General features: G+C 40.6%; 1 protein-coding gene across 6 annotated transcripts in view; it reads right to left on the reverse strand.

The window, feature by feature from the left end:
* Nucleotides 1-24,238, reverse strand: part of smoc1 (SPARC related modular calcium binding 1) — a 58,012-nt gene that overhangs the window by 20,858 nt on the left and 12,916 nt on the right. For 3 of the 6 annotated variants that reach the window (XM_080784151.1, XM_080784146.1, XM_080784147.1), the window contains exons 2-9: nucleotides 18,263-18,428; nucleotides 17,907-17,990; nucleotides 12,668-12,780; nucleotides 12,181-12,280; nucleotides 9,575-9,625; nucleotides 8,790-8,837; nucleotides 4,704-4,793; nucleotides 4,120-4,200 (exon numbers count right to left, since the gene is read on the reverse strand). In XM_080784151.1, the coding sequence (XP_080640277.1) occupies nucleotides 4,120-4,200; nucleotides 4,704-4,793; nucleotides 8,790-8,837; nucleotides 9,575-9,625; nucleotides 12,181-12,280; nucleotides 12,668-12,780; nucleotides 17,907-17,990; nucleotides 18,263-18,428 (733 nt within the window). The remainder of the gene's footprint in view (nucleotides 1-4,119; nucleotides 4,201-4,703; nucleotides 4,794-8,789; nucleotides 8,838-9,574; nucleotides 9,626-12,180; nucleotides 12,281-12,667; nucleotides 12,781-17,906; nucleotides 17,991-18,262; nucleotides 18,429-24,238) is intronic. The other 3 variants (XM_080784148.1, XM_080784150.1, XM_080784149.1) reach the window with 3 other exon arrangements.

Consider the following 24,238-nt stretch of genomic DNA (forward strand, 5'->3'; position numbering starts at 1 on the left):
TAGACTATTGGTTTGAAAAATTAGCTTTGCGGTAGTTTTTCTTTGTTCTTGGCCAAGCAAACACACACTTCCACTCTACACATCTCCCTAAATCAGAGTTACGGAATAGCCAGAGACAAGGAGCCAATGAATGCACAGAGCACTTTGTGTGAGAACGCAGGAGAGCTGCTCATGGTGAGCTTTTACTCAGCTTTTCCAAGGAAGAAGACAGGCAGAAGGAGACAGTGCAAGAGAATGGACATAGGCAGAAAATTGTTGGGGAGGGATAAAGAACAAGGATGAGAGTAAGAAAGAGAGAAATATCTATCCATCTATAAATGCACCAAGTTTCTGTCTGTACGTATGTCTGTCTGTACGTCTGTTTGTAATCCACGTAACTCGAGAACTCGTTAGCCCCACCGACTTCAAATTCGACACACGCGTTCCACACCACCGCAGGGGGTGCAGTGCCCGGTGTCGAGTCGGTCGGACCCACGGTTGTCCAGAACCGCCACAAAAGGCCTCTGCCCGTGCTTTGGACCGGGCCCCTGCCCAGGGTCCATATGGAGCTGGCCTGTTCTGACATCCCAACACTCCATATTTTGGCATGCCTAACACAGAACTCCATATATAGGAAATAGGAATGAAGGGACACATACAGAAATCTGACATCATTCTGACGTCAGGCATAAAAGAGACAGACATAACTTCATCACTTCACTATCATTCAAGGTAGGCACCTCCCTAGTTGTTAAGAATCACACCCGTGTGAAATGAGGGGCGCTAATGATGATGTAAAACAAACTGCCCACTAATAGTTCTCAGGTTTGTGCTCTCTTTTTTTCTCAGTCGTGTTTTCAAATGGATTGGCTGCGCTGTTTCAGCCACGTTTGGTTTTTTGTTATATCGAGTGATGTTCGAACATTGCAAACGTGTCTTCCCCGTCAACCCGTGAGTGTGACTGCAGGCTGCGTGGCTGCCAGGGATATTAGCCTCTCCCCTTCCCAGCCCTTCCCATTGCCCAGAGGCCGCTTTTCCGTCCCATTGGCTAGAAGCAGCCAATCACGACTAGGTAGCGATCTGTCGTCTACATTTCATGAGTAGATGTATGTCAGGTTTCACCTGACAAACAACGATAGGCTAAAAAGAGATTCTTGTCCAAAGTTCTCTGACTAATGACTGACTTGTAGTACCAGCTCACAGTTTTAATTTAATTCACCCCTATAACAGATACTAATAGTACCACTTCATTTAACAACCTCGCCCCAACAAATATATCTACAAACTAAAATACAGCTTTGTACAAATGCATATTATTCACCCACATGCACTCTTGTGTGCACACGCACACACATACACACACTCTAAGCTTCTCAAGTGTTGACAAATCCCCTCTGTCGACCATGTCCTCCGTCCCTCGCAGGACGCCGAATGCTAATCAGAAACAGGAAGCCGGTGTTTCCATAGCCGTTTCAAAGCGCTGTCACAGTGAATATCTGTCCATTAAATACAGTCCTTCCTCACTCCCCCCGCCCCCAACTTCAAATTCCCCTGCTGGAACACCATCACTCAAAGTTAACCACTTCCCTGTCTGATATCCTCCTTATGCTACAACCAAACTCCTTTCACACTCCTGTGCACAGAAGTGTAGTGTGGATGGCGAACAGAGAGCCGATCGAATGAACATCAATCACATGTAATGAATAAAATGGTACGTACAACTAGAAGCAATTTGTGGCCCATGCTTAGGTGAGATGGTATAGTACTACTTAAAACGTATACATGCTAACTCAGTGTTGATTTCGTCAACTAAAACTGTAACAAAAAATGTTCGTCGGCTACCTTTTTTCACTGATGAAAACTAAATGAAAACTAAGATACGATGACTAAAACTGAGACAAAATATACTGACAATTTCGTCAACAAATAAAAACTAGACTAAAATGTTAGGAAGGGACTAGTGGACAAGAGATCCAGTATAAGTCATTTTACACTTGGTTGCATGATGAAAATAGCAGAACTACAACACGTCGTAGCGCGGCGAGTTGTGAGCTTGTAGATCTACTATTTTCAGCAAGTGTAAAATCAATCATTACGACGGCATCAAGGCCCGCCAAAATACATTTTAGTCGACTAAATCAACTGTAGTTTTAGTCGACTAAAATCTCATGATATTTAGTCGACTAAAATTAGACAAACACTAAAACATTCCAGGTGACTAAAATGTGATTAAACTAAATGAAAACTATTCAAGAGACTATGACTAAAACCAAAATCAAAATGTCCTGTCAAAAAGAACACTGTGCTAACTTGTAAACATGTGTGTACACAAATACAGTACATGTATGCATGCAGGTATAGACACACACACATGCATGCATTACTATGTATTGTGTACATTTATACTCAAGGATTCACCTGTACTGTGCATTCACCAATGCTGAGTTTAACACTTATGCGCGCGCGCACGCACGCACACGCACACGCACACACACACACACACACACACACACACACACACACACACACACACACACACACACACACACACACACACACACACACACACACACATATATTAATTTATCCATCCATTTGTAACTCCAAGAAGAGAGGTACAAATGTACAGTCTCTGAGTTAACTTAACACTGAGGATTTTACTGTGCACCCCCCCCCCCCCCCCACCATCCTCACTCTGTGACTGGGTGCAGGGAGCGTGAAAGCAGCCCAGTGGACTGGGCATGCCTAGAGGGCAGTGAACATGGAGACAGAGAAAGCTAAACAAATTACACCAAAGGAAAGAAACTAGAGAAACCTAATCCCAGCAGCGTGGAGCAGGGCCTGGATTTTCCTTGAAGAAGTTTTACATTTCATCCCAGAAGCTGGTGGAAAACACGAAGAGGCTTTGCAATGGATTAGACTGGCCGGAGCCATATTGACATTCGCAAAGTAAGAGAAATGGCTGCACAGCAGAAGGCTCCAGATTAAATAAAAGTTGTGAACAACGCTGAGGAAGACCTGTTTGGTTGAAACACATCTGTGGTCTCTGTCCGTGAGAGCCAGGTAAATAAAACCATGTGAAAAGGACTTTGATTTTGTACTGGCTACATCTTCACATTCCGCAAAGTATACAATTTACTTGGTAATCACCAGTGGTGGAAAGTAACTAAGTGCATGTATTCAAGTACTGTATTTAAGTAACATCTTGAGGCATTTGCACTTTACTTGAGTATTTATAATTTCCAATACTTCTACTCAACTACATCTTTGGCCATTTGAAGAAAGCAGATCTACAAGCTCACAATGCATCGCTCGTGATGCGGCGCATTGTGAGTTTGTAAACGTGAAAACTTGAAATGGGACATTCTGCATAATTAGTATTTTTGGTACTTTAAGTACAGTACATTTTGATGCCAATACTTAGTACTTTTACTCAAATACATTTTGAATTCTGGACTTAGTATTTCTACTAAATATTGCCGTATTACTATTATATTGCAGTATTGATAGTAAAAATAAAAAAAGTAAAAAAGGTACTTATTCCACCACTGGTTATCACAAAAGGCTTTTCCCCACTCAATAATATTGTCAAAACAGTGGTGTAGTAGCAGGGAATCTGGACTTAACAGTAGAAAAGTGGCTTCATCATTATTCATCATTCGAGGGGGGCACATGGGAGCTTTGTACTATCTTACAGTTAAAAACAAATCTTTCAATTATGTGCCCAAAACGTTGTGTGGTGCTATATATTTGATCACGTAGGGACAGTGTACTGAGACAAAACCGTTTTGCTAGACGCATTTTGTCGATAACATCTACATTCTACAGTATGTAAGAGGCCAAAAAGGTGAATACACACCTCTAGTAACTGTTACAGGAAATGAAAGTAATTCCCAGGAACCAATATGCTCAATATTTTATTATCACAAAATTATATTTACGAAGATGTGAATCAAGAGGAAGATCAGGAAAGAATGTGGTCAGTATCAAGCTAGTTTTGTGCGACACTCACAAATATGGATACAAGTTTTCTGCCAGTTTGCATGTACAGTGGTGTATGGATACAGTACATTGGTTTGGTGTACAGTACATGTGTTTGGTGTATAGTGGTGTATGGGTAAGTAAATGGGTTTCCCTCACCTGGCCTCCTGGAGTTGGAGCTGTTCTGTTTGTTCTCTTTGTAAACCAACTGTTTGATCCACAGTGTGGGAGCAGTGATCTCTGCAAGTACAGAAGGACAAATCAATGTCTCAGATTACCCATATTTATAATTGATGTACATTTGTGGTTATTGCACTGATCAGTGTCAGTGTATTCAGGTGTGAGGGAAATTGGTCTTGTTTTAATAGAATACTTGTTGCAGGGACAAAATAAGAGGTACTGTATACAAAACTATTGGTGTTGATTGTTATTCTCGCACAAAGTACATGATATACACGGAAATATCACTTTAATAAAGTATGCATGTAATCAAGCCCATCTCACAGAAATATGGTGACATAGCACGGAATTGCAATTCCGTACATACACACCTGGAAAACCCCCAAATCCCCCAGGGGTCTTTAGTGTGATATCTCCATACCTCTACCCCAAATATCTTCGCCGGAAAAAGCCCATCTCGCAATGGGGCGTGTTGATCGGCTATTTTCGCTGAATGTTTGCCTATGAAATGTCCAGAATAGGGATGCTACTGTCCAATGTGGTCAAGACTGGAGAGAACCTACCTTCACCTTCAGGGAGGGCGTGGGTCTCCATGGTGGGCGTGGGCTTGGAGCCATCATCTGGGTTCAGAGTGAGAAAGAAACGGAAGGAGACTACCATTATTGAGGTTAATACAATCTACTCTCCAGAAGTGTTGAATGGTTGGGATTTGCACATGGCCCGGCCAAGACAGCAGAGTAATGAGAAAGAGAGAGAGAGAGAGAGAGAGAGAGAGAGAGAGAGAGAGAATAAAGATAAAGTCAGACTAAATAAGAGACTGAATCACAGAAACATGGAGACAGACCTCCCACATACGTCTGCTGTATATCTCACTTGCACACAGGAAATTAACTCCTTTCATAGGCATTCATTCTCACACCAGCACTATAAGGCTATCACATACACGATACATCCACCATGCATCCCTACACACAAGTGCGTATGCTCAGAAGCAGTGCACGCATACACAGACACAAGAATGAGGAGAACCCCCCCCTCCCAATCAAGAATCTCTCTTGACGGTTAGCCCGCATGAGCGCTGCAGGTGTAGACCTGCTCTCATGTAGATTTCTATGGGGGTACAGTTGACAAAGAAAACAAAAACGTACAAAAGAAAGGCTGCCCCATCACTAACGAACAGGTGAAGATTAATCTCAATTGTTTGTTGAATAAATACAATAGACGAGCAATGTTCAAGAGCTAATATTTTGCCAGTTCTTCCTCCTACACTATGTGTTTTTGAGCAGTGCACACTGCTCCAATGATGACTAGCTTTTTGTTTCCCTATGTACGTATGTCGCTGTGTGTGTTTGGAGTAGCGTTTGGAGTAGGAACAGCTATGTCTGTATGTCCCTATGTGTGTTTGGAGTAGCGTATTATAACAATAAAAGTATAGTTGCACCGCTCACTTCACACGAGTGTGATTTTTCAGTTCAGTCTGTATTTGTGAACATACAGATGTTTCTCCCCACACTAAAAGCAGGCCCCATAATATTGTTCTAGCTTTGGTAAAGCATTATTCATTTTCACATTTAGCTCATTAAACTGTATTAAATAATACAGATGAATTCTGTATTAGGGTGGACTAGGGTGCCAGTAGATAAGAAATGGGGAAGCGAAACATTTCAAAGCGGATCTGGTTCAAATTAGCATTTGAAGTGAGTCCAACTATGTCTCTAGAATGGACTAATCTCACCTGGCACAAATAGAGGTTCAATTAGATTATCTCAAATGTCAAACAACTCTGAATTTTTTTTTGTCTAAGCAGGCTGAATCACAACGCTGAAATAGGTTTTTCAGGTTTTTTCAATAATTAATTCAGGTCTAGTGAATAGGTTATCTCCCAGTCTTACATTGTGCTGGGCTAAAAGTCTCGAAGAAACACACACATCCATAGTAATTTTGCAGGTGGTGGGTAGCAAAAATTAATTAAAGAAAAATAGAAAATACCTGCCCACTGCTTTTGTGTTCCCCAGAAGGATTTATTTTTTATTGGATTATATCTCACTGGCAGCACAATGTTTTCAAGACTGGTCTTCATCAGGTAAATGTGAACACACCTGTATTTACAGACCACACATGCCATTGTCTTATACCATAATTAGACAACTGGTTATACGAATGAGTTTAAATTTATGCCAGCCAGTTCACCGTCTTAGGTCAAATCTTCCACTAGCCTCAGGTCAAAACCTCCGCTTGCACAGAAGTAATCTCAAAATCTTTTTGGGCAGATTTCCATTCATGCTCCCTGGATGATGAAACCCAATTTGCGTAACCCCAGGACCTTTCCATTAGGCGAAAATGTCAGCACTAAAGATATCTCATAATATCGCAATAGTGAAATTGCAGTTATTGCACGATGAAGCCTACTGAATTAAAAATGTAATGACATTCTGGCATCATCCTTGAGCCAACATTTCCAGTTGGGTGTAATGAGCAGCACGGCTTCTAGGTACTGCAAGCAGGGTCTTCGGTTCGGACGTCTTGCTACATTACTACATGAACTATATTATTATTGAATTCTTGATTGTATGTACAGTACACAATCCAAATGATTATGTATGTGATCAGATCAGTTTTACCTGACAAAGACCAACCAGACTTGAGCAAAACGTGTGCACGGTAAGAAATTATCCAATATTATAAATAAATCATACTCAGGAACACAAAAACAGGGTCTGGGTACTTTCACTTTTTCAGTGAATTGAGCTGCCTTAAATACTTACCTGTGTGTATCCAGTCTTGAAGTCACCGGAACATTCCAACCAAATGCGAACGACTGAGGAGTCTTGTGATGGCAGCAGCTTAAATAACTAAACCCCATCAAATTTCCACAACTATATTCCATAGTTAAGCATCACTTCCCGTGACTTGAATGTACACATATATGTATAATTAATTATGTTTACTAGAACTGTTTACAAACCAAATTAAATGCTTCTGTTACACCTAGCATTATGCAATGTGCTTACGTAAACTGTTACAATAAAAAGTTAGGTTTTCTTTTTTTTGTGTTGTAAACATCTGTATTGTAATGTCCTGATGTCATAAATAGCACTTATCAGCTGCTGCTGAAAGTAGATTAAAACAATAATTATTTGTCAAGTACACAGTCAAATCCTCAATGTTCATATCATTTGTAATTTAGAGTGTACAAATGTAACCAAATTAGTCCATTTGGATACAAAGGGGGAAAGACCAGTCCAGCACACACACACACATGCATCTGCTACACACACACACACACACACACACACACACACACACACACACACACACACACACACACACACACACACAATAAGACTCCACCGGTATACACCACCCTAGGGGCTAGGGAAAGACAAGGGGTGGTTTACAGTAGTAAACCTTATGTCCTTTGGAGGTGTAAAGAATGTATCTATATCTAGGTTTGGGGGGGGGGGGGGTCAGACAAGAGGATAGCTTGCTCCACTGCCAGAGGTGAGGAATCTCTCGAGCACAACGTACAAGTTTCCCCAAGACTGAACGGCAACCGTTATATATGATTTATAGGCTATGATCAACAACTTGTATAGCAGCTTTGATATATTGATTGTTGCTGTCAAACAGGAGAAAATGCAGCATTGAATGAATATTATGTGTGCTTGGCAAGAGACACAGAATATGGAATGTGTGTTGTGTGTGTGTGTGTGTGTGTGTGTGTGTGTGTGTGTGTGTGTGTGTGTGTGTGTGTGTGTGTTGACTTAAAGGGACACTTCACCCTTTTTGCAAAAAAATATGTTAATGACGTTTAGAAGCTTTAGAACACTTTCATTGGGGTCTTTATGTATGTAATATGTGGTTTTAGATATTTTAGATTGTACCCGTGAGCCCGGTGTCTCTGATGTCATGGACACTGGGCTCACTTCCTTCCTGGACTACATGTTGTCTCAGTAAGACTCTCCCCCTAAGGAGGAGCAATACACCAAAGAATTATGGGAATTGTAGTCCAGGAAGGTAGTGAGACCAGTGTCCATGACATCAGAGAAACTGTGCTCACTGCTACAATCTAAAATAGCTAAAACCACATATTACACACACAAAGACCCCCAGGAAAGTATTCTAAAGCTTTTAAATGTCATTAACATATTTTTTTTTGCAAAAAGTGTCCCTTTAAGCCAAAATGTTTTTTAAGGTAAACCACACCAATGCAACTCATTGAGTTGCAAGGAGTTGCATTGACGTGGTTTACATTAAAAACCCTATGGTGTGGTTTGGGCTTTAGAGCACAATGGTTAAAAATGGGCCTAAAATCTAATAAAAAGTCTAGTAGTCTGTGTCCAACAAACAGAATAGGCAGGTCATTTACAAATCACCTGAAATGGTAAAATGTATAGCCTTACACATCAATTGATTTATACATAATATACCAGTAATAGTATCTTCCAGCTTTGCACACATTTGGACTTTGTACACAAATGTAACGAAAGCAGGTCAAAAGAGAGGCTGAACTTTGCATTATGTTAAACGCATACATAAACACACAGACATGCAAATGACACACACACACACACACACACACACACACACACACACACACACACACACACACACACACACACACACACAAATAGCAGATCTCAACTCACCTTTTCTACCAGAGCTGGGGGGCCCAGGTGGTTTATCGGTTACTGACCCTTCAGAGAGAAAGCACAACATTTGCATTGGACACTCACTGGACAACAGCAGCAGCAGTCCTCCCTCAAAAGGTTTCTCTCCTAAATGGCATTTTATATTTTTTAGGGAAAACTCAAATCATTCATATAATAGTCACACATTACAAAAGGTTTTTGCAGGTGACTGTCATAAAAACTGAAATAGTAGAGAGGAAATAAGTTCTGAAGCTTTTTGTGTTTTATCATTTTGACATACAAATATACATGTACAAACAAATATATGTTCATGCATGAATTTGTCAATAAAAACGTCAATGAATCAAAAGTGTGGGTATGATATGGATATGTGGCTGGATATCTCATTTTGGAAAACCTCATCAACTCAAAAGACAGGACAAAATAGTAGACCAATCCACTCGCATATAGTAGACGACCCATTATACCACCCAAGGCCCAAGATTTGAACAATATAGTTATAGGCCTACTGGATGGAACAAATATTCTAATATGTTAGCACCAAACATGTATGTGTATCGTGATTCGTGTATCTGTGGTATTACTGGTTCAGTGGCAGAGACATACAAGTTAACTTTTGTGCATGCAGGAAGTCAAGTCAGGCATGCATGGATACTGAGGCAATGAGCAAAAAAATTAATTAAAGACGACTCAAACCCATTAGAATCTAATGCATAATGATTAGAATATGAGGTGAGAGCAGGGGGGATTTAGGTGAAGGCAATTGGAATTAAATTTACTACCTGTCAGATCACTTGTCCCAGCATGAGTTCCCATAAATTCACGGAAGTTTCCTGCAAATGTATGTGAAATGATTGATTTGGGTCAAAGGGTGTAGAGGGGGGCATCTGAAGTTGTGAGTTAAACGCTTTTTGCATTGAGAGCGGAGTGAAGGCAGAGCTAAGGTGCAGACCGCAGTAACGCATAGTGCGTTACTGCAAACAAAACTAAAAACAGCAGTAGCCTACTAGTACTCTGGAAAGTGGTGCTAGATTCTAATCCTCTGGTGTCTGTGGAGTCAGTGTTTGTTTGAGGCCGACAGTGGGGTAGTCCTGGTCCAGTGCGTTAGCGAGTCCTCACTAACGCCCTGCCAGGAAACCCTCTGCTGCTCACAGGTAAAAATTCCACTGCCGTGCCAGGAGTCCAACTTTACCAAAAATAAACAAAAATACTCTGCTAAGCTCATATTTTCTTTAGATCGCCCTCTACAGATCTGGTCAACATAAATTACCCATTGACAGATCTATAGAGGGTGCTCTAAATTAAATATTTTGTTTTATTTCATGACCAAAAATATATTATACAGAGAAGCTGGGGTGCTGAGAGGCTCCCAGCCTGGAGAATAGACTTTCGGCAACACAAAACAAGCTTTGTCTCGGTGATTAGCGGAGTAGTTTTGTTTATTGTTGGTAAAGTTGGACCCCTGGCACGGCAGTGCATTTTGTTTTACCCGTGAGCAGCAGAGGCTTTCCTGGCAGAGCGTTAGTGAGAACTTGCTAACGCACTGGACCAAGGCTAACAGTGGGGTACATACACCTTTGCAAGAAACAACGGAAATATTGGAGCTTATGCAGGACACATGGGGAGACTGGTAGACACTGTACGGTTGTGTCGTAATGTGCTTCCTAATACTGTTGGTTATTCAGAACAGACGATTGAACTGCTCTTGGCTATGAATGGACATCATCATCTTCGGTATGTGAGCGTTAATGATTCAGAGTGAAGAAATGACACATGGCCACTGGTTGAATCTGGGATCATAAAGGAGACTGGGAGAGAGGGGGGGGATAAAACAAGGGCAAATGGATAGAAAGCAAGGAGAAAGAAAGAATGAATGAGTAAGTGAAAGAGAAAGCAAGGAGCGAGAGAAACAGAGAGAGAGAGAGAGAGAGAGAGAGAGAGAGAGAGAGAGAGAGAGAGAGAGAGAGAGAGAGAGAGAGAGAGAGAGAGAGAGAGAAAGAGAGAGAGAGATGCACACACATAGAGCCAGCCAGAGAGAGCGGCATGCAACCACTCTCTCCACACAAAATTTGCACCACATGGTCTCGCGGCTCCACAAAGCCAAGTTCTGGCAAAGGCCCCTGTGTATTATCTTCACAGAGAAAATGATGGTGATTATCATAAAGTGTTCCCATCCAGGTTGAACAGCGAGCAGAGAAGCCTGCTTTCTCTACCCTCTGCTCTGGCCTGCTGAGAGCAGTTAAGCGTAATTTGTACTTACTGGCCAGTGTCGCGCACCAAAAAAAGGCAGATCTACAATGCTCACAACACGTGGCGGTGTGATGCTTTGCGAGTTTGTAGATCTGCTATTATCGGTGCGCAACGCACAACGCAACCAAGTATAAATCAAGCATTGGGTGAGGGTTGAGGGGGGGCAGGGGAGGACAGGGGATGGAGGGGTTAAGAGGCCCCTGGATGGATGGTTATTAGCCCTCTCTTCCTGACCTCGCACCTGCTACGCCAGATGACACACACTACACATCTGGCTGTGTGCCCCTCTTTACTAACACACTAAACTGTAATCTCAGTGGCTTTGTGGCCTTCCACAAACGGATCACTTTTCCTAAATGTGTGTACAGTAAAATCCTGACCGTTCATTTTAGAGTGTGTACAAACCCATTTGGTTCCATTTGTACTCTCTCTGAGTTGAATGAATTTTACTGTGTGCATACTAGCAGACTGAGGCCAGTACAGATATAGGAAATAACCTGCAATAGTATTACGGAACATAAACGCTGGAAATGGGAACTTATACACTGGCTAAATCTGTACCAAACCAAGATGATTACAGAGAAGATCTTTTTTGGGGAGGAACAGTAGTGAAGTTTTCCACTAGTCACTGAGGTAAGACATTGATGAGTTGATGTTTTTCTAGCCATGACTACTTGGAATATAATCATTTAGTAAATTACACGATGAGATGTCTTTTTATTATTTTTCTTCGCTGAGGCAGACAGGAAGAACAAATGGATGTAAACGGCGTAGGAGAGGCACGGGGATAGGCATGGATTTGATTCTAGACCCTCAAGAAAAGTAGGACCTTAAACACCTTGTCAACAAGTATAGGTTCGTTTTCTATTAGGCTAAGGCTACATGTCCAATTGTATAATACCCAGTTGGACGTTTAACCACGTAAACCCCAATTGTATGTGAAGTACCGAAAATAGCCAATCTACAAGCTCACGTTACATTCAGTGTGCTTATATATCTGCTATTTATGCCAACTCTGTCGCCTATTTTCACTGAATGTTTGCATATTACAAAATGCCCAGAATTGGGACACTAGAGTTCATGTCTTTAATGGCTAGAAGTCTCTTCCCCCAGCCTACCAGGTCCTCTGTGCCAGTACCTGAACACACTGGGGTCCTGTTGTGTACAGAGGAACCACTCACTGGTTTGCCATCACTAGTCACGCACCAGCAGTACCCAGTCAGAGTGTGGCACTGAACCTGGGGAACAGGACATACAAATTAGTCAAACATTAGAGAGGAAATATACAACATGTACAATAGCATATCGTTGCTGTCGGGAGGAAACCACCTAACTCCATTTTTTTGTTTTTTGATTTTTGCAACTAACTCTACCACCTCTCCCCTCTCATGCAAGTAATTGACAATATAGCAGTCACAATACCAACTTTGATGAGGCAGTATTGCATTTTCTTTCCTGGATATTTTTTAGTTGTAGTTTCTCCCCAACAGCAGAGATATTTATGTCATGATAAATAATGTCTAATTAAAAGTCTGAACAAATGCATACAGACAGTAAGCCAGACAGAGACAAGGTGAGAGCCAAAGACAGACAGAGAGGGGATAAATGAAGGCAGTCATACAGACCTGGGCGAACGTCCCATCTTCATTGCATTCTGGGATGAAGGTGGACGCCTGCGGCCTCTTGGCCTGTTCCAGGGCTTGGCTCCTCTCAACTCGACATTTGGATTGTCCTCCATCTGTAAAGATCACAACGTGAGCCACGAAAGCTTTCACATTCCACCTTTTCAAACTATGACCAGTGACCGAGACCACTGACCAGAGATACTGTATTTTCCTCCTTACGGCATAGGAGGCTAGCCAATAGCCATCCATTAGAGGCTTGGTCTGTGTTTGTCTGGATATTTTTCAAACCACTGAACCAATTAGCAACAACTACTGTATCTTGTTTATAGTGTCAGTAGGCCAACTACTGTATTTATTTACACCTTTTTACGTTATTTCTTAAATATTTACTTTCATTTTAGAATGTAATTCAATGAGGTTGGATCAGGCTGCAATCTTGCCCAAATTTGGAGACATACTGTATGTCCGACACAGATTACTAACCTCAATCACAGGCTGGTCTGAGATCTACATTGGAGTCACGACATTCCCATGCGGATGCCGAGATCCATATAACTTATATCTCTGATTTGTATTTATACCTGATCATTCACATTTGATACATATCAAATCATAGCATATTTGATTAGTGTCGATTGTAGTGAATAGCCTTTTCCCCTCAGATATCTCTAGCATACAGCATGCAGAGACAGTTTATCTACCGTAATAGCCATTTATACTTTTAAGGAAATAAAAACCTATGTGTAAAATGTTGAATCATTTTCATCCATTATTTGGGGTCCAGATCATATTTGACCCGTATGTCGTACGTACACAATAAACTCCTATTTTATCCATTTATAACTCAGAGCGAACACATGTAACCAAATGGACCATTTAGGGTTCGTTTGGTTATATTTGTATGCTCTAAGAGTTGAATTAACACTCCGAATGTTACAGCATACAAGACTTTAAGACGCTGAATCATGACTCAGCCATCCATAAAATACCATTCCCTCGTTGACCTGGCTCCTTCCTTCCCTCCATACAGTACATCCAGCTGCAGCATAACAGCACTATAGCTCATCACAGCGAGTCAAAAGAGGCATTACACACATATTTACCATACAAATTACTGTACACTACACATCCTACAAGTTTCTAGAATGATGAATCATCTAGTTATTCATCATTTTATTTATATTATTTATATTATTGCTGTGCATGTTTTTTCTTTATCACTGCTGAAACTACTCTTGAGTAACTAACTGGAACTAGACTGAAATAATAAATTAGAATTAATCTAAACATAACTCAGATTAAATCAACTAAATTAAGCACACTGAGTCTACAATTCAATTGGACTTGACTTAAACTAAATTTCACTTCCACAAAACAAAGTCTTAACAAAAGCTCCTGCTCAGTAAGAACAATAAACAAGGTCTGAACCTAATTTTCATATTTAAATGTACAAATTCAGAAAATGTTTAATACCATAAATCATTGTCTTCGTGTAAGTAATCAACTGGGGAAGTTTCATGGTATTATTACCAGCTACTAATAATAATTTTACCTATTCACCGATCACGTATAGGCCTATTAGGCCTACTGTAACTAAAGAACAAAACCGATTCCTAACTGGTGGAAAAGGGGCCTCAGAGTCACATTAACACTAACACTTTTATGTGGGTCCTAGAGTGTCACACCGTAGTGTGCATATAGCGCCGTTCAGTACTCAACACATGCTTCCTCACTCTATGCCCCGTACAGGTTAAACATTAACCACCTGCTGACCTGCCATTCACTGGCTTCACTCAGTGATAGATGGCTCGCCATATGTAGGTACACTGAGGTAAGCTATGAGGAACACAGCTTGGTTTGTACTATTCTAAGTCCAACAATGGTCATGTACTGTATATTGAAACATTACCACTACATATCAAGGTACCAAAGCAAGCCTGAAATTATGAAATGAGTTCTGCAGTGTGATTGGTCTACTTAAAAGTTTGTTGGTCAACATCTTCAAACCAATGATAAAGCTGAATTTGTGTCACTGCAGCTCTGAGGGCCTGAGGGGCCAGGCCATAGAGTATAAAGAAGGACTGAACTGGCGCGAAGTTCAATGGGCCCTCTTACCACTAGGGCCCATTGCTTCAACATTGGAGAGCCTCACTGGCCCCTTGGGCCAGGCCAAGGACATGAATCTACTGTCAATGTGTCCTTCAGCAGGACACCAGATATTCCAGTGGAGAACTGGCAAGCTCCCACAGACTGTGTGTTTTCACGCATGTTTATTATTGCAGTGCAGTGCATGTTTACTACTCAAACTACCCTGGGAACTAATCTTAAATAATAAACTAGAATAAATCTAAACTAAACATAACTCATACCGTCTGATTTAATTGCAGATATACATGTTCGAAAATAGCTGATTTCTAAAAAATGATCAATCTACTGTACAAGCTTGCATGCACAAGGTCAACAAGGTCTAACTCATCGTATCCGCTATGTGTTAAAACAAGCTTGCAGATCTGCTATTTTTGACGCTTGGAGTATAAATCAAGCATGTGTTGCATAATTTATACATGGATTCATGTGTTGTTGCTAGTGTTGAAAACATGCTGTATGCTCTTCTACATACTGTAACCCTCCTCTGGGTAATGGTTAAAAATACCACAAACAGTTTAGCGGCTCAAAACAAAAACGCTCAGTGTGAACACTGGGCGTGGGCCATGATGTCATCAAGCAGAACAGATAGAAGATAAACAAAAAATACTTCCCAGACCTTTAAAACCTGATTTAATTCAGTCCTGTTTTGGGCTCATTAAAATACGCTTGCACTGCTCTCAGATGGGGACCTACCACAAACAACCCCGTACCCATAATGGGTCCTGACCGCGCTAACCCCGATTTATAGCAACATAGCTGTGAAAAACAACAACTTTATGACCAGTGGCTATAGCATTTAAAAATGTCTTCATTATGTCTTTGCTTATGCACATGTGCTTGTAAGTTGGCTAGGGATAAGAAGCAGTGTGCTCACATACATAATCCTGACCAAATGCTTGAAGCACAACACAAGAGGACAACGTGAGGGTATGATTTTAAATTACTTATCCGCTCTTAGTGCTCCATTCGGATTGGCTACATACAAACATTATAGTAGTACTTTTTGGCACCATGGTACTTTACAAGTCATGGTACTTTTTGCTAATTCATAGAGGATAGTCCCTGGTTGACCAAATAATACTTTTACTAACCATAACCTATAGATTTGAAAGATAATAGTGAGATAATGCCATATTCATTTTAATCCGAGTTGTATTGTGACTGGTTGTTTTATATTGTTTTCCTGTTTCTACTATTGTTGCTGGAATCAGTTTTTTATGTGTCTGATTGTCAAGTGTATTTGTTGTATGCACTTTAATCCAAATCCTATCCACCCTTCCAAAGGCTATAGGGCCTTGCCATTGTAAACACACATTTGTTCTTGACCTGCCTTGTTAAATAAAGCGCTATCTTATAACTAAAACGGCCTGAGAGATTTGCACAGCGTTCCCTTCCTAGACTTTGAGTCAAATGTGAAATAAAAAAATTGTGTTTAATCATGTACAATATAGAGGGTGAGCCAAAACGAAAAACTCCAAATGAAATATTTTGCCGTTGTTTCTCTAAAAGGGAATGGGAGCCGAAACAAATGACATAAATGCCATGTTCCAACCTTGACTCTAGCCCTATCAATCTCTGCTGTTGTTGAATGGCTGGCATCCACAGGCTGAGGAAGTTGTATGATCACAGTCTGTAAAGACTTACACGCCTACCGAGGGGTGGAAAATGAAAGACATCTTCTCGTTCAGCTCTGCTAACTCCCACTCCACTGGTTGGCATTCCTTTTGATTTTTTCTTTTAGAGGAGAGTCAGTTGGCTACTAAGAGGACTTATTTTTTAGGTTTCCTTGTAGAGAAAGTTACAGAAAGTAAAGAGCTGAGAGACTTGCTTGCACAGGAGAGGAGAAGTTTAACCACTTAAACCTATCATACTTCGTTGACTGGGGTCGCCCATTGGTCTACACTTCCCTCTTTTTTTTGCCTCTACAGCAAATCTCTTCACCGAAAATAGTGTTATCAAGCAGTGTTATCAAATCAAACTTTATTTGTAGAGCACCTTTCACACAACCTTAATTGACCGAAGTGCTGCACAGGTAAAAGCAAAGAACAAAGAACAACAAATTATACAAAAAGGAGACACCTATGTACACAGAAGGTAAGAGTAATTAAATAGGAGTTAATTAGAGATTGTACATTGAGAATGTGTCGGTTAAACGCAAAAGTCACCTCTGGTTTTGAGGTTTAGGGTTGTTAGCTGTCAGCAGCGACTGACCTCAGAGCTCAGGGTGGATTATGGGGGGGGGGGGGGGGGGGGTTAACAGGGAGCCATTGGAGTGAGTTGACACATTGTGTGCTTGTAGATCTGCTATTTCCGCTATTGCTTCTCAGTACACACCAGGGTACCAGTATGTGCATGTTGATTGTCTGCTTTAGTGACACCCCTTACAACTAAGTTTTTTAAGCATTTGTGACGTTATCATCTGTAAAATCCATAAATAAATAAATTTCCAGTGCCTACGTCATTTTGGTATGAGAGTTGAGGGCATACACGTTTAATAGTGTTAAAATAAGTTGAAACTTGAAACATTTATTTGGAATGGTTATACCACTGAACGATTATACCAAAAAATACTTTTGTTGAATTAAAAAAGTTACACAGTATGACTTTAATTTGAATGCATCTGTGATAGCAGATGACAATACATCATTGATTACAACTAAATTAAGATTAATATCACTTCAGTGATATCAAAATAGATGATCACACATGTAGGAACAAAACTATTATCCTAACAGTATGGCTTATAAGTGAACAAATGCTTCACTTCCACAATACTTTCTCTTACATTTAAGGTTAGGATGAAGCATGAGAACCCCAGTGAGAATAATTACATTTGCGGCAATTGTTTACTAGGTCTGACTAACGAGGGCAATAATCCCCTCATTTTTTAGGAGAATCCTATGACAAGTTCCTCAGACCAGCCAAAAAAGAACACACACCAGTCTGGGAGGCACCAGAGGGTAGAAAACAAACGGCGCCAAAACTATGAGTCGACTTGACTCACCCTCTTATGTGTTCCCAGCCTATTGCCAGGCCATTGTTCAAAATCATTGGGGGGATTTTTACGGTGGAAGTCAGGAAAGGACCTTACCTTTCAGCTCCATGTCCCGTCCCTCAGAAGAGGAGGTTGGTGCAGGGACAACTGGCGGCTGGTCGATCCTCACCCAGTTTTTACCTAAAAAGAAAACACAAGACCAGTTAGTGAACAGTCTCAGTCATGCAGGCCTCTTAGATAGTAAACAAATGTGTCACAGGCACATGAGAAACAACTGTGCACGTTTGTATGGCATGCATGTATGCATAGAGTACTTGTTTTCTATGACTATTTGGCTATGAATAATATTAATGTGCCTGCCTGGCTGCATGGATGTGTGTGTGCATGCTGCTTGCATATGATGTACATATCAGATTCTGTATGATGTACATATCACATTGGTGCTCCTTTACCTCGACAGCGACCGCGGTGGGCCAGCGCCAGAGTGCGGTCCTTGCAGCGTGCCCTCTGCAGGTCACAGCCTGTGTCATAGCTCCGCCCATCGGAGCCACACACCGGCTTCCCCTGTGTCCGCGAGCAGATGATTCCACAGTGACTCTCCCTGTCTCCAATCAGCCACTGAAGGGAAATAAATACACACTCAATCAATGCAAGCATTGGACATTGAGTGTGAATAGAGGTGATGTGCAAAACAATGTTGGGATTGTATCGATTAGTGTAAGTACTACCACAACGAAGGTCCTGGGTTCAACCACAACATCCAAAGACGTACTGCACAACAATGCCAATCCCAAACATTACAAGTTTAATTTACTGTAGAGAGCTTATAAAGTTTGATTATACAGTATGCATGTTTAGAATCTTCCCTGGCTCCTCCTGGCAAAGACACTGAACACCTAACTGCTCCTGATGTGCAGGTTGCTGCCATCGGTGTGTGAATGTGAAATACATTGTAAAGTGCTTTGGAGAAAGGCTCTATATTAAATGCAGTCCATTCATTTATTTCACGTTCATCCTCGTTTCTTTCCACCCAACCTTTTTTTTGCGCTAGTTTCCAGAGCACACCTTTCAAACAGCGTTTTCCCCCATCTGAGTAAACAGTTGCTGAACTGAATTCAGCGGAATCTCATGCTCATAATATTTGGCTGGAACAATGTACAAATTACACTTTCTACAATACATCACTGTGCTCTGCGCACACTCATCAGACATTGCCATCTTCATTTAGTGTAATGTGGTCATCATGTGCAAGCCTCTATACATGGAACTGGAACCTCAACATGGACACTAATTTATCTTGTCGATCTTTGGCTAAAGGTAGTCTGAAAGAAGCATCATTATGTTTCAACGTAGCCAAGCCACAGTCAATGCAATGGGAATCCTCTCTAACACCCCCCAACACACACACACGTACCGTACGCACACTTTGCACACACATCTTCCCTCATGATCGATTAGTGAATTCATTCTACTGTACAGTTGGACGGAGGTCTTCCCCCTGACAGGCATAATGACTCTTGGCTTCCTGTCCATCTGACATATATATCTAAAGTCTAAGGGATTTCAGAGCAACAGAAACTTGGCCAAAAACATGAAGTAGCAAAAAAATAAAAAATAAAATAACAAAATAACAAAAAAGAGAAGGTGTGCAGCAGCAGAATCATCTGCCATGAATGCACACCTGAGCCAACTGCTGTGGAACACTATTCAACTATTTGAAAAGGTACATTCGATTCGACACGATTCGTCCCATCGTGTGTATGATGGTATTATTAACACTGTTGTAGCTGGTAAGACAATGAGTTGAAATAATTAAACAATGAGATACCTCAAATAAAAAGAAGCCGAAAAGGGCAAATTAATTAGTTAGGCACATACTTCATTTCAAAAAACATTTTCACCCCAAGCAATGCAGGCTACTTTAAAAAAAAGACACCGGCTTTACCTGTAATGATTCTGCTTTTGCAGCTGCTCAAATGCTTCGGTATACACAAAACATATAAAACCATTTCTAATGCATTTTCCTTTCCTGCAATTGCCAGACTCAGCAAGGAGTACTTATCTTGTGTGTGATGATTGTGCTTTTGCAGCTGCTAGGCCTGATTCTCTGTAAGAAAAACTAGCCCAACCAATGGCAGATATTTAGGTCAGATTATGATTACTGATGTTTTGATCAATATTTTGTGAAACGTGGACCCCTGAATATTGTCATGGCAGACCACTGAACAGTGTGTGCACCACGTTTTGTGCAGATTGTCCTGTAATTACAGTGATAGTACAGTATTTATAAGTCGATATATAAATGTCCTATATGGGTGTTTCACATAAAATGTAAGTATGTCATTATTGAATGTATGCCCTGGAAATCTGAACGAACAAAAACCCTATAGTCAGATAAACAAATAATGTACCAAATAAAAAAGAAAAGAAAATATGAAACTTTAATTTACAAGATAGCATTTAACTTTAATTATACGATGAACAAGCAAACAATTAAATATAAAATACACACACAAACTAAACTCATCAACCACTTAAGCCCTTTTCAAAAAGAAGTATCGCCTATAGTGACCTGGTGATGTCAGGGACGCAAAGTTTAAAGTGGTTAAACATGGGGACACATGCTGATACTGATGTCGTCAAAAAAGTTAAATAATGGCCAATGCCAAACCATTATAGTAGTCAGGGGTCAGGCTCTAAATCTAAACCCAATTTTGGGTTACAAAATCTCTCCAACAAGTCTCTCCAACAATTACCAGAGAACTGTACGTATGCAACACTGGGCCTGAGCTCTGATCTGACACAGGAGATCTCATTAAGGGCAGGTATAGAGGGAGGAAGGTGGTGGAAAATGAAACACAGCCAGAAACAAAGGGCACAGTTTCCAGTCCAAGCAAAGCCAAATCCTATCACTGCATCTGCACACGCACACATACAATCACACATGTACACTACACACAATCACAAAATAACTCATAAATATGTTCTGTGTGTAGGAGCACTATTTTGAACAACATGGAATGTTGCTTGGAGACAGATTCTCCCCGTCGGTCTAAGCAGCATAAAAAGCAATCAGGCAGACCTGCGCAACATGCAGAAGGTAACAAAGCCAAACCACTGCAGTAATCAATGAGCTAGTGCATGACTGGAGTCTCACATACTGTATACAAATGACCAGGCCAGGGGTATTCATCACTTAAGTCCTTCTTAAGAGATTTACAACAAGGCAATATTTTGGACGTCCTGTCTGCACAACAAAATCCTGGGTTTTAACCACTTACTACTATTTATTATACATCCTACAATCCTACATACTGTACCTCTTTGACCAGAAGACAAGGTCATGTATACTAGGTCATAGGCTTCATTTGCTGGAACCAGCCGGAAACAGCCAATCTACAAGCTCACAGAGATTCGTTGTGAGGTTGTAGATCTTTGCACTTTTTTCCACCATACTGGAAGCTCTGCTGCTTTTTAGTATAGTGCTGATTTGATTGTGTGTTCAATGTATACTGCCTGTTTAGACATCTCCCACAGAGAAGCCAAAGGCAAATTTCAACACGTGGACAACAAATACTTGATTGTGATGTACAGTATAGTATCACTCATATTATAGAAATAAGAAGTCAAAATAAATAATCCAGTTGAGAAAGTCTTCATTATACTCTGTATGCATTCCTTTTCTCTCTAACTAAGGATGTGCCTATAAAAACATAGGTTTTTCCACAGAATCTTTGTTTTCACAACTCGCTGGACATTTACGTAGCAGATCTTTGACATTTCCATCATGATACTCCTGTGCACTGCATCACAATATTTCTTTAAGAAGAGCATGGCTCCTGTCTATGGTGTAGTAGTGGTTAAGACACCTGCCTGTGGAGCCACAGTAAGCACATCTGTTGTTCAAATCCACAAGACTGTCCCTCCCTCTTGCTTTCCTTCTACAATAAAATCCTCACCGATACAGTAATGTAATGTAAGTAATGTACTGCTGAGGCCTGTGGATTGAGGGCTGCAATCGGGCACACTCCACCTACAACTACCCAATTAGTGTTTAAATGAACACTCCAGATTTTACAGTGTAGCTATAGGCAGTAGACACAATACAGAAGTAATGTAGAGTGTATATATCAATGAACATCCTGCTACAATACAGGCAGAGCAGTGGTTCTTAATGTTGGGTCCAGCAGGGACACGCAGACCCAGGGGTCCTTGGGGGGGTTCCAGGGGGTGCCCCACTGCCTAGCAACATGAGTTAATATCACATCAAAATACGTTTGAACTACCGGTATACTACTTGAACCCTATTTTATACTTTGGATGTTTAAAAATAGCAAATACAATCTCACAAGCCGTTGCAAGTTGTGTGTTTGTAACTTGTATGTGCTATTTTCAAATGTTTTAGGAAAATATTGAAAAATGTTTGAACATTTTGGATAATTTTGAAACATACATGTATACATTTGTGGGTCATTGACATGAACACGTTTGAAAACCACTGATGTAGTTCATAATAATGAACATCTTGCTTTACAGTATCTGTAGTGTCTGTATATGAATGAATTGTAAGTAAAAAAAAAAAAAAACTTCTGCCCTTCCTTCTCTTTTACACACACAACCAAGAAACTGACAAATCTGGATGTAGTTTTGTTTTTTGTAATAAGCAAACAAGAAGAAAAAACACTGGAACGTAGCAAAGAAATTTGATTCTGGTTAGGAAATAACCTGCCAATCATCCAACTGGACAAACGGAAAAGATTTTGTGTGTCTTTGTTACTTCAGTCCCGTATATTCCAGTGCTGACAGGTCTGACAGTTTACTGGACTAGTGTAGATGATGCCCTAGATCATTTAAAACAAAACAGAACAAAGAAATACACCACAGCTCACCTGAAATGCTAACAGTGACATGGTCTATAAACTGAAACAACAAGGTTACTGGCAGAGTAGACACAATGTTGTAGGATCAGTTGCTGCAACATGCAATGTGTTACTGTCACTGAATGTTTGGCTGGTCCAGGTGCCAATCTGGTAAAATGTACCGATAAAATAGGTATGTACAGTACCGTACATACTGTAAATAATGTATACTGTATGCACATCTCAAAGGGATATACAGTACAAGAAAACAAATTACTTATTACTCTATTTTCTGTGTACTACAGTATATGTAACTGTTGTTCTCTAACCTCCTATAGATGTAAACAAGCCAGGTACTAGGACATTTAAATATTAGATTGATCATTTATGGGCTATAATAAAACACCAAAACTACCCATCGTAACAATGTGTCCTGACTCCTGAGCAGGTCATAAGGCTTGTAAGGTAAATAAAACTCTGGTGATGAAGCGCAGAAGTTGAGTGCTTGTCAGACAGTGAATGGGGAAAAACTAAATCATGTTCTCTTTTTTATGAGGAGCTGCAAACCGGGAGGAAAACATACCAGATCCTTTCATTTTTAACTTGCGTTAAAGATCTTCCCTCCCCTTTGGCTTTGGCGAAGAACATAAATAAATCTGTGTTGTCAACCAACCAAAAAAAACTAAACTAAAAAACACCACTAATATGCCAAAAAGTCATTTTTGAGATAGACGAGAAGAATGCTCATTGTCATCGAAGCCCATAAATCTGAAATCGCACAATAGAGTTTATAACATACACATGTATCAGCGGCCCGGGGCTCATGAAACTCACTCAACACACTGACCGTGTCAACTCTCAATTCTACCAAGAAAAAGAAAAACACCAAAGATTTCAATTATGTGGTATTTCCCAAACTTTGTAAGTCTGTACAGAGCCAAACTGTTTTGGAAAGAACACACTGCTCCTATGTGAAACATTAAATCATGCATCTGTAGAAAGCTATTCCTAAAAGTGATTTAGACATTATAGCCATCCATTCCCCTAGGTTAAATCTGCTCCATCAGAGCCATGGAGTCTGGCCTCTCTACCCACACACAGATGCAAGTGACTCCATCCTCCTCCTCTCTTACTCAGAGTCATAACCCTAATGGAAATGGCCCATAGTGCTTCTAGCCATCCACAGTACCTCCTCTGTCACAATAAAGCAGTAAATCAGGAGAATTTGGGGGGAACCATTGTGTGTAAGCAAGACTGAACACTCCCACCAGTACCCTGTGGTAACAATGGTCATTTCTTAGTCACACTGACTGTACCACCCACAGCCTCCTGGTCTGGAAAGGTGAAATTAGAAAACAAAGTGGCTATTACTGAGTAGCATACATGTATGAAGCGCCTCAAAATCATCATTACCAATAAGTAAAAAATAAAAACTCTAAAACTCGGTTGCACGCATGTGTCGCACACAAAAAATAGCAGATCAATAAACTCACAACACGGTGGATACGACCCCAAGGGGCCTCCAACCTTCTTCTCTGCACCCTGGAATACCTCCACCAACCCGGACCT

The sequence above is a fragment of the Protomyctophum bolini genome (genome assembly GCF_963924005.1).
Source record: "Protomyctophum bolini genome assembly, chromosome: 15".
Taxonomy (NCBI): domain Eukaryota; kingdom Metazoa; phylum Chordata; class Actinopteri; order Myctophiformes; family Myctophidae; genus Protomyctophum; species Protomyctophum bolini.